Raw genomic sequence first — 11,595 nt, forward strand, 5'->3', positions numbered from 1 at the left:
TAAAAATTATGTTTAAAGCACAACTTACTTTTCCACTTGATTTCTGTAGTTGTAGTTGATCAAATTCCAGAAGTTTCTTCCAGTCTTGGCGTTTAACAAAATAGAACACTTCTTCATAAGTAAGATCAATGCGGTAGTTGAAATCGCCGCACCAAAATACATAATCATGAGAAAAAACATTTCTCCCCTAAGTTGAAAAGAAAATAATAATCATTAAGCCCATCTTGCAAGGAAGGTGGGAGAGGGGAGAAAAACAAGCTCACTGGGACAAGCAGGAGTATTTTTCTTAAAATGTTACTTTAAAAAAAGGAAGTTTTTTACTAGAGCATCTCATTTTTCACTCATCCCATACAACTATGGAGGCATTTTTACACGGCTTAATTTTAAATAGTAGTGTTTCTGAGTGGTTTGAAGGAAGCTCCTACCCTAAACGGAGGAGAGCAACATGGCCAGCATTTCCTCCACAGATCCCATCCGGAAGACCAGATGCACCCTTGCTTTGCAGTGTCTGCTCCTAGGAAGCAGCACCCAGCATTCAGCTGGGTGAGAATGAGGTTTCGAAAGAGCAGCATACATGCTCAGGATGTGCACCTTCATATCACTTCCTGAGCTTTTTCAGGTGACCCTTCTCCATCTCTCGCTCCTCCTTCCCATCCTGCCCAGTCCTAGGAACCCACGGCCCCAGCTCAGCCCCGGAGAGCTCCCGGGGTCCATGCCTTTCCTGTTTCTTCCCCAGGAATCACAGTGACAGCAGCTGCTGCGGATCAACTATCCACAAGGGCTGGGCTCTGTTCCAGGTGCACAAAGCAGATACCACCAGATCTCTCTTCGATTAAAAAAAAACAAACAACAAAAGTTCAGAGACAAAGGCACTTGCTGAAGGTTACACAGCGAATGCATGATACAGATGGGATTTCAGCTCCCATCTGCCTCGCTCCCAAATCAGTTTCTCTTCTATAATATGAGGCATTTCCACTCGCCCCATGACAATCATCTGGACAGAAGATTAAACGGGTCCCAACCAAATAAAATGAGTGTCTAGACAACACTGCTAAACAGAACTTTCTGCAGCACCGGAATGTTCTCTGTACTGTCTGATGCGGGAGCCACTGGCCACGTGGATACTAATCATTTTCAATGTGGCCAGTGAAAGCAAGGAATTTAAAACGTTATTTAATTTTAATTAATTTAAATTTAAATAGCTACTTATGGTCAGTGACTAGGGTATCAGAAAATACCAATGTAGAATGTTGGCTGGGCACGGTGGCTCATGCCTGTAATCCCAGCACTTTGGGAGGCTGAAGCAGGCGGATCACTTGATGTCAGGAGTTCGAGACCAGCCTAGCCAACATGGCAAAACCCCATCTCTACTAAAAATATAAAAACTAGTTGGGCCTGGTGGTGCACACCTGTAATCCCAGTTACTCAGGAGGCTGAGGCAGGAGAATCACTTGAACCTGGGAGGTGGAGCTTGCAGTGAGCCAAGATCACACCACTGCACTCCAGCCCGGGCAACAGAGCGAGACTCTGTCTCAAAAACAAAAACAAAAACAAAAAAAAAGTGTAGACTGTTAATAGGTCCCTCAATATTTTTATTGTAGAAAAGAACTACATTATAAATCCTTTACTTATTATGTATCCCAAGCTTGCTATGTCAAAGTAGCACTTTTTTTTTTTTTTTTTTTTAGATGGAGTCTTGCTCTGTCACCCAGGCTGGAGTGCAATGGTGCGATCTCAGCTCACTGCAACCTCTGCCTTCCGGGTTCAAGCAATTCTCCTGTTTCAGCCTCCCGAGTAGCTGGGATTACAGGTGCATGCCACCACACCTAGCTAATTTTGTTTTTTGTATTTTCAGTAGAGATGGGGTTTCATCATGTTGGCCAGGCTGGTCTCGAACTTCTGACCTCAAGAGATCCACCCGCTCCTGACCTCAAGTGATCCTCCCACCTCAGCCTCCCAAAGTGCTGGGATTACAGGTGTGAGCCACCACGCCTGGCCCCAAAATAGCACTTTTTAAGTGACAAGGGTTAGACTTCTTTTTTTTTCTAAAGTACATTACACACAATGGAAAACTTCTCAACTCATTTGTTTCTTTTTTAACATAAGAAATAAACAACTCCAACAAGAATTATGGCACTTGTTAACGAAAACTAAGGAAATTTTGCCTTGAGTGCTCGTGCAGCCCAGTAAAATGGGACGTCAGTTTTAAGGATCTCTTCTCACAGGGAAGAGCTCCGTGACCCAGCCCACCACCTCTCAGACAGTGGAATATTTTGCAGCAAGAACAGCTGAAGTCTATCCTCACTTCGGGGAATAGGTGGGCCTCATGTGTGTCACACGCTGAAGCTGTGCCGGGTAGCATCGTTGCACAGGAGGGAGAACATTAATGTCTAGATTTGAAAAAAAAATCCTCCAGTTTGAGAATGAAACCCTCTAGACCGCCACGAGAGGGCAGTGTGTGGTTCACTATTGCAGCTTCGAGGACAGGGAGGATCCGGGCTCCTTGCTCAAGAACCGTGTTCCCGGTCAAAAAGGGTCCACTGGTCAAAAGGGTGTTCTTATCTGAGCCACCACAGAAAGTACATGTGAAGACTGTGAATCTCAGGAAGGTGGAGTCTCAGGCTGTGTGGATTCAAATGTTCTTCACCACTTGGACAGGACAGACCATGGACATGGTTTTCTTCCCTAAACCATCACTTGAATTAGAAAATCAGAAAATGCACACACACAAAATCCAGCGGCCATGCAGACACTCAGGAAATGCACAGCAACGGGAGGGGAGGGATGCTACAGAGCTGGCCCCCTCCAGGCACACGGCTAACCCTGCCCCAGGTCAATTCCATGGGGTGACACAGCCTTCTCCCCCTCCCCCAGCGCTGAGCCCTCCAAGCAGGGGCCCTCCCTGTGGTTGTGTTCCCAATGCCTGGCTCCTATCAACAGTCACGTTTGGGACTGAGCTGAGCAGGGAGGTGCTGGCCGCCCCCATGGCACTGCTCACCATTGGGAAGCAGAGTTTCTGGGTGATCTCCTTGTAGTCTTCATTCCGCTCCTTCACCTGGGACTGTCCGGCTGTCAGGTGGCTGCATATGAAGCAGAAGCTGGTGCTGTGGAACTGGAAGCGGATGCCGACGGCGCCCTTGTTCCCCGCCTTGCCCCCCATGCCCGTCTTCACTGTGTCAATGGCCACGTCCCTGGAACAGAAGGATGTGTGCATGCTGTCGGGTCCTGAAGGAGAAACATGACCCTGCTTTGTCACAGAGAAGGGCCCAGCAGCAACTCAGGACCTGCCGCTCTGAGTGCTCCAAAATCATCAGCTCAGAGTCTGTCCAATTCAACGAAGCGGCCACTTTGGCCATCATCGGCTCCCGGTCAGGAAGTTGCCTCCCTTCTGCTGCCCACTGCTGCCTGGACACCTCCTCCACGTCCCATCTGGCAAGCGCTCATTGCTCACCTGAGCACCCCATGAAGCCGAAGACAGGGCAATCCCTGCATCTCCCCAGCTTCTCACTGCCACCAGGAGCAGCACGAACATCACCACCCACCAGCCCACCGCACTCCCGTGCAGCTGTCACGCCATGCATGGGAGCTGTCATCTGGGCAATCAACTTTTTAATTATTATTATTATTACTACTTTGAGACAGAGTCTCGCTCTGTCACCCTGGCTGGAGTGCAGTGGCGTGATCTCGGCTCACTGCAACGGTGGCCTCCCAGGTTCAAGTGATTCTCCCGCCTCAGCCTTCCAAGTAGCTGGGATTACAGGCACCCACCATCACGCCCGGCTAATTTTTGTATTTGTAGTAGAGACGGGGTTTCACCATGTTGGCCAGGCTGGTCTTGAACTCCTGACCTCAAGTGATCTGCCTGCCTTGGCCTCCCAAAGTGCTGGGATGACAGGCATGAGCCACCACGCCCAGCAATCGATGCATTTTAAGAGCTAGGAAACCAGCAGCTGTTTATGCTGGGCTGGATAGGTGGTCTCAAACGGACTTTTATGCAATGCCAGAGCCTGATCGCATTAAAATGCCAACTCATAATGCATAAAGTCCATAGAAACATGGGCTACAAGCACATTTGTTAACATTTCCACAGCCGTGCCACAGACTGAGGCCTGTTGGTGCATCTGCTCCCTGGTAGACAAGGTTGGGGGGATGACTGATGGAAGGGGTGGAGGCAGAAGCAGCTCAGGGCTAAAGGCGCATGAAGCCGAGGACACCGAGCCTGGGAAACCTTGTGCTCCTCAGTTCTGAGCCCTTTCTCTCACCCTCACCCTGTCCTTGCCTTTAACCCTTACTAACCTTCACCTGCTAACCTGGGATACTGCCAATCTGGCAAAATAACACAAGCAGAGGGACAGGGACCTAAACATCTTCTGAAAGTCAGAGAAGAGGATTATGGGCAGCACTGTCTTAGTCTCCAGGTGCAGCAGGGGTGCACCCGTGGTGCTCTAGACAGGCACAGGCCCTTCCCGGGACGCAGGGGCTCCGTGGGGAGGTCAGTTCAATGCTTGCTGCCAGCCCGCCGAAAGGCTGGTAGAAATTCAAAAGCCATGAGTAGGCCCAGGTGGAAAGATGAGGCCATCCGCAAGCTGGGGAAAAGATGAGTTCCTCCAGCATCCAAACACCCAACCCACACCCACACCCACACCCCACGAGAAATGCAGCCCCTAAGCTTGCCCCCTTTCCGACGCTCACAAAGCATGCACCTTGGAGAAATGACAAGGAGGCCCCAGTTGTAAAGGCCCTTTCTACTTAGAATTCTTTTAAAAAGAGACAAAAGAGTTGGCATTTCCCAGTGAGTTACTCAGCTCTTGGTCAGAGGTTTCCTGTCTGTAAGATTCCAACAAGGAACCCCTTTCCTTGCACAGAATTGAGCTTGGGCGATGACAATCATGTAACACTCTTTCTAAGAGTTCAGCTTCCTGAGTTGGACGTTTCCCATGGTGGCTTTTTAATTGCCAGACAATATTCTATTCAGCCCAGTTTTTCCTAGGGGGTTTTTGCTACATTTATCTAAAATAATGGCAAGTCCTGATTCCTGAAACAGAAGGGGATGGGGGAGGAGGAGGAAGTCAAAGAACAAAACACAAAGACTAACAACCCCTTGTTCCCCAGATGTGTGTAAACGGAATGTTCTTACCTGATGAACGGGACATGGTATGGACGTACAAAGATATAAAGACAGACGCCCACCAGCTGTGCTGAAGTCAAGAGAATGTATCTGTGAGAGCGTGAGATGGCTTTCTGAAGCTGCTCACCCCACATCTTCTTGTTGGTAGTACTGGAAGAGAAAAGGAAACGATGCTGTTTACAGATGGCTGGAAGCACATCTATCTCCCACCTACCAAATGCTCTAGCCCAAGCCTGTTCTCTTTGCAGAACTGATTTCACACTGCCTGCACCCCAATATGAGTGTCATGCTTTTCTTCTTCTAGTGGAGGATCTGGGTATTTTTGGCTATGTTTCACACATCACAGCAGCCCTTCCTTGACCTCTGAAACCCAACCCAGGACCTTCTCATAGCAGCCCCACAGAGTCAGTCTTATTTATTTGTTCAGAAAATTCCTTAAAATAAAGCCAGGCCAGTTTAGCAGGGGGTGGGGGAATGTCCAGTTGACTTCGTATCAAACACAAATCCAGTGGTTTCGATTTTTTCCTTTGCCCTGGTATGCAGGAGGAAAGTACCACTTCCCGGCACTCGCGCTTTCTCACCTCTCCCTAGGAAACGTGAGTCAACCACTCTCCCAGTCCCAGCCCCGCCCTTCCCTTGCATCCCAGGTCCACACATGCCAGCTCCCTCTGGCAGTGTAAATCAGCCTCAACAAGTGGCCAAGGCCAGAGCACTACAGAGAAAACACAGCAATCATCAGCCCTTCCTTTTACTTCCTAAGTAGCAGGGAAAGAATGGGGCGGTGCATGTGTGACCGTGGAGAAGGAGCCAGGTGACAGATCCCCACACAGCCAGAGCCACAGCTTAGCTGGCTCAGAAGCAGGCTGGCTCCAGGAGAGCCTCAGAGGCTCTGCTCCCAGCCAGGCACCTGACTCAGGAAGTCCCTGCCCGGCCCCACACACCTGGCCCCTTACCTGGCATTGACAATATTCCCTGCGCTCAATTCCACCATCTCTTCAAACCCCACAGCAAATATGTCAGCTGGGCTGCTGTCATCTGGGGAGCAAGGCAAGAGATGACAGAAGTCAGGACCACCAAGTCCTGCATTACGAGTTCATGGGGTTCCCCAGTCCCCTCTCCCAAGCCACGCTGTCCACTGCCTGAGTCCAACTCCAGGTGGCTATCATTGCTGCTGGGAACTGCCCCAGTGGAATCTGCTTCAGAAATGCCTGGCTTCAATGTAGCACAGTGAGCCCAGAGGGGCCCTCCATCCATTCTGTTCCCTTTGAACAAGGGAGAGGTCAGAGTTTAATACAACCCTGTAGCCATTGACTAAATCTCTTCAGTCGCGACCTCTGACACCCAGTCTCCTGAGCCCCCAAGCCCAGCCACAGCTGCTGCAGAAAGTGAGATGCCTGCCTCCCCAGGGTCCACCGGGAGGACGTGGCCTCCGTCAGTGAGCGGCCAGGTAGGCTGTCCACTTCCTTCTCTGTTGGCCACAATGGGCAACCTGGAACCTCTAGTTTCCCTGACTTAAAGCTTTTTCTTTAAAAAAAAAAAAAAAAAAAAAAAAAAAGGCCGGGCGCGGTGGCTCAAGCCTGTAATCCCAGCACTTTGGGAGGCCGAGGCGGGCAGATCACGAGGTCAGGAGATCGAGACCATCCTGGCTAACACGGTGAAACCCCATCTCTACTAAAAATACAAAAAACTAGCCAGGCGAGGTGGCGGGCGCCTGTCGTCCCAGCTACTCGGGAGGCTGAGGCAGGAGAATGGCATAAACCCGGGAGGTGGAGCTTGCAGTGAGCTGAGATCCGGCCACTGCACTCCAGCCTGGGCGACAGAGCGAGACTCCGTCTCAAAAAAAAAAAAAAAAGAAAAAGAAAAAGAAAAAACAATTTCTGTCCCTCTGTCTGGTCTGCTTGGCAACAGTAACCACAGCACTTTCCTTTCCTTCTCTGCAAGTTGGTGCATCTCTAGTGGGACTGCTGTGGAGCCTGCTAGTGTTTTCCCCAAAAAGATCCCCTGCAAAACACCGGCCAGCTTGCTAACAACATGCACACCCTCCTGTAGGGAAAAGAAGAGGAGTCACTTCAGTGCGGAGAGGAGGGACGGCTCTTGAGCCACGGCGGTGCTAAGCACCCTCCGCGTTGATGGGCCTGCTCCAGAGCGTATCCTGAATGGCTTCTGGAGGCATAAGCAGCAACTCAGGCTACCACAGACACAGAGAGCCCCAGCGGCTCTGAAGGGTGGACTCTGCCACCTGCCCTCTGAGGCAGAAAGGAGGGCACAGATGGTGTGTGTAGAGGAAGGGACGGGGCTCTGGGCACCACCTAGGCAGCTGTGGGGCATGAATGTACACATGGGCCACCACATGTCAGCTAGACCACAGGTCACTCACCAACAGGCAAAAACCTGAAACACAAGTGTCTTCCTGAGTCCAAGGAAGCAAAAAAAAAAAAAAAAAAAAAAAAAAAGCAAGGCTCCTGAGTCAACGCTGACTGTACAAGAATCACTTATTCTTCGGATCCTAAGTTCTAGGGCCATTCAATAGTGTATCTTACAAGATAAAAGGTGAGGTGTCAACATTTGGAATTATTTTATTCCTAAATAGCACATGGATTATTTTGTGACTACTTAAAGCAGATGAATAGAGTTGGTTTGGGGAGAGGCAGGGATGAGCAGTTCTTGGTCAATATCAACACTAAAGGCAGGGCCCGGTGCAGTGGCGCACGCCTGTAATCCCAGCATTTTGGGAGGCTGTGGCAGAGGGATCATCTGAGGTCAGGAGTTCGAGACCAGCTTGGCCAACATGGCAAAACCCCGTCTCTACTAAAAACACAAAAATTAGCTGGGCATGGTGGCCTGGGTAGGAGGCTGAGGTAGGAGAATTGCTTGAATCTGGGAGGCGGAGATTATAGCGAGCCAAGATTGTGTCACTGCACTCCAGCCTGGGTGATGAGAGTGAAACTCATCTAAAAACAAAAAACAAAAACAAACAAAAACAAAACACTGAAGACAAGCCCGGCTCCCGTCCTCACAGTTACATGGCTCTAGAAGCCACACCTTCAGCCTGGTGACAAAAATTCTACTGATGAAAGCCTACACTTCACCATCACTGTATGCAAAGAGAAAAGAGAGATTCACCATCTGGTAACTCTTCTAAACATTCGGGAAAGGAAAAAAGTCAAAGTTACTTGAGAGGCAGCATTCTTGACAGTCAGACCATGATGCTATTTAAACACTGTGAGGAGGGAAAACACAAAGACGAAATTCCACAAGACGATGGCCACTAAAGGGTCAAGCCTGACATGTTGGGTGAGGTGGAATTGGATTTTGTCTCCCCCGAAGCCACTGCCCTCACCCTGGGATTCGGCAGTGCCCGAGAGCTGGGGCGAGTCGAGCAGCCAGTCGGTCAGCTCCGCCGTCCCGAGCAGGTTGCTCCGGAACTGCTTTCCTCCGTTCACGTTCCAGGTCCCCATGGCAATCCGGATCCGCTTGAAATTTGTGAATTCAGACTGACGCTCAGTCATAGCTTTCAGGATCCTGGGAGTCACTGTCAGGAGGCATAAAAAGGCACGTTTCTTTGCAGTTCCAAAGCTCAGGCATCCTCCAAAAAGAAGAGGCTGCCTGGCAGAGACACATGGTTCACAAGCCTCTAGAGATACACCAGGGTAGGCTCCTTAGGAAGACGACAAAAGGTTTAAAACCATGGTCACCATGGTGCTTCCCCTATGGCATTTCTGCAATAAAGGCGTGAAAACATAAGACTGGAAACTCACTGTCTACACCCCTGCCCCCAACTGAAGCCAGAAGCCATGGGACATCAGATCGCAGGGATCTCAGACAGGACAGGGAAAAGCCGTGTCCTCACTGTCCACTCCGTGGAAGAACAAGGCATAGGAATTTAAGCCAGGGCATGCTGTAACTGACCATATTTCAATGTGGATGTGCCCATATCCACTACACCTTTAAGTGTCTTACCAACCCAGACAGCCACCTTTGCATCCTCTGCCTTCCAGCCTGCATGTCTGATATGTTTTGTTTTGCCCCAGACTTAAGGCTTTAAAAAGTCACTACACAGAACCATCACCATCCTCTCAATAGCCAAAATATATTCCATCGTTTAAACTTGTGACGTAACCCAAATCTAACTCATGTCTCCCTTGTTATTAAATAAGACTCACTGTACAACATGGAGCTTCGTTCACCTTTTATAGAGCTGGCATTGTTTCCAGAGTAGACACTAAATATCGCCTGGCCTATTGGAAGCCAAATAAGAGCTCCCCCAGTGAAGAAAGAGTGAGAGTGGAAAAGGGCCATGAACCCATTTTAAGCATGGGCGAGTTCATTTTTCAAAAACACCTGACGTTTCGAAAGCGACACTTGTACATTCTTATAAGGAAAAATGCTGGGTTTCTCCTCCTTTTTCCACGAGACCTAATATGTTTACAGGCTTAGGTAAGAAGATGTCATTAAAATGCTCTCAAAGGAACCTCCTATATTGATGGAACCACGCTGTGTTGCTGCTGAGACCCGAAGGTGCCCTCATCCCTGGGAGATTACAGCATCCTCCTCCTCTTTTTCCACAGGGTCCAAAACAGAAACTGGAGGCCAACTTCATGGGAAGCTCCCAAGGCCAACATCACCTGCTAAGGGCCCAAGCACCCAAGCAGCTGAGGAAGTTTCTGGAGTGGGTGAGCGTTCAAAGGCACCGATGCGTTTAGGAGAGTGCACGGCCTCTCACTGAACCCGCCTGGTGTCTCCCGCCTCTCAGGATGGAAATATAGTCCAAGCCGAGAGAGGAAGTGTGAGCTCCCAGGCCCAGCTGGAAAGCACAGGCTGCCGGGAGAGGCAGTGACAGCTGCAAGGTGCATGGTCCACTGCTCAGACCCCAGGCACGTCTGCCACCCACTCTCTGGATGGCACAGAGGCGGTGGGAACGTGGGGCCGGGGAGCACCCCGCCTTCCCGCCTCCCCCTGTCCGTGGCGGGCCCTACCCAGGAGCGCTGTGCTGTCCAGCAGCATGCCCCCTTTGTCTGCCATCTCCTCGCCGTAGACGTCCCCAACCAGCAGCAGCTTGATGGCCTCCTGCTTCACCCCGTCGAAGAAGTTGGACTGGATGGTTCGAGACATGGACCGGGCTCCATCCTTCAGCTTCCCCACCTGCCAAGAGCCCAGACCGCAGGCCGTGAGGGGGGTCCCTGGGGCCCCTACCCTGCCCCCTTGGCGGAGCCCTACCTTGGCCTTCCCTTCCAGGGACCTGCTGCCTGTGAACACCTTGCTCAGGCTGTGGCCGTTCAGAGACCACATGGCTTTGAAGGACTCCACAAAGCGGTCAACAATGGGTTTTGAACTCAGCCCCAGGGCCTTGAGCTGCAGATGCAGGACCTGGGGAGGAATCAGGAATGGCTGTCACTGGCTTCTCCCACGGAGGCCCCACAGCCACCATCCCAGGAGGTTCCTTATTCAGCAGCCTGTGGATTACGCCACGTCCTGGAAGATTCTGTGCCCCTCCAGAGGATGAGGAGTTCCTACAGCAGACAGTGACTTCCCATATCTCACCCCAGCTTTATCTATAGGGTCCACCCAAGCCCTCCTCTCACCCCGACACCTGACCTCCCCGCTACACAGCCAGAGGCTGAAGAGCAAACAGTGGTGGACAGCAGGGGGCGCTGACTCCGCCCCTAACCCCCCAGCCAGGAGAGGTCAGCTAGACAGCTGCGGCCACGCAGACCCGGGTCTCCCTCCCCACAAATCCAGCCTCATCTGGCCAGCTTCACACTGCCTTTGGACAATGATGCATTCACAATAATCATTACGCAACTGCTTTTCCCTAGGAGCCTTTGGGCCACCATGTCTGGGATGCATTTCACAAGAGGCTGTGAGAAAGCGTGCCTATGACAGAGAAAGCAGCCACCTGGGGAACCCCTCTCTGGATGTCCCAGTGTCTCCCTGTCCACTTTCCCCACAGTTAGAAAGTTGTCTCGGTGATACCACCCTCATCTTGCTAAAAGTGCTCAGCTTGGTCTGTCCAGCTTAAGTCATAGGACCTGGCACAGATGGCCAAAAAGGCTGCAGCAGGGACGCACCTCAAGTGCAATGAAGCTCTGCACAGTGTTGGTTCGGTCCAGGCAGTCAAGACAGTTCATCCGCAAAGTGCCTTTCTGAAAACTTAGGACAAGAAGAAATGTAAAGTTATAAGTTGTGTTCAAAGAAGCAGTGGCCATAGCACAGTGGCCCATGTCTAACTGTCGACTCCCAAGGAAACATGTTCTTTTTATTTTGAGACAGAGTCTCACTCTGTCACCCAAGCTGGAGTGCAATGGCACGATCTTGGCTCACTGCAAACTCTGCCTCCCAGGTTCAAGCAATTCTCCTGCCTCAGCCTTCCGAGTAGCTGGGACTATAGGTGCGTGCCATCACACCCGGCTCATTTTTGTATTTTTTAGTAGAGACGGTGTTTCACAACATTGGCCAGGCTGGTCTCA

The 11,595-nt window shown here is 50.7% G+C and overlaps 1 protein-coding gene across 4 annotated transcripts in view; it reads right to left on the reverse strand.

Annotated features, from left to right (window-relative positions):
- The window catches only part of SYNJ2 (synaptojanin 2), a 115,838-nt gene that overhangs the window by 25,040 nt on the left and 79,203 nt on the right, over positions 1-11,595 (reverse strand). For all 4 annotated transcript variants that reach the window (XM_008007697.3, XM_008007693.3, XM_038001143.2 and 1 more), the window contains 8 exons: positions 11,197-11,278; positions 10,346-10,495; positions 10,105-10,270; positions 8,469-8,660; positions 6,082-6,163; positions 5,138-5,278; positions 2,999-3,191; positions 29-187 (listed from right to left, as the gene is read on the reverse strand). In XM_008007697.3, the coding sequence (XP_008005888.3) occupies positions 29-187; positions 2,999-3,191; positions 5,138-5,278; positions 6,082-6,163; positions 8,469-8,660; positions 10,105-10,270; positions 10,346-10,495; positions 11,197-11,278 (1,165 nt within the window). The remainder of the gene's footprint in view (positions 1-28; positions 188-2,998; positions 3,192-5,137; positions 5,279-6,081; positions 6,164-8,468; positions 8,661-10,104; positions 10,271-10,345; positions 10,496-11,196; positions 11,279-11,595) is intronic.

The sequence above is a fragment of the Chlorocebus sabaeus genome, chromosome 13 (genome assembly GCF_047675955.1).
Source record: "Chlorocebus sabaeus isolate Y175 chromosome 13, mChlSab1.0.hap1, whole genome shotgun sequence".
Taxonomy (NCBI): domain Eukaryota; kingdom Metazoa; phylum Chordata; class Mammalia; order Primates; family Cercopithecidae; genus Chlorocebus; species Chlorocebus sabaeus.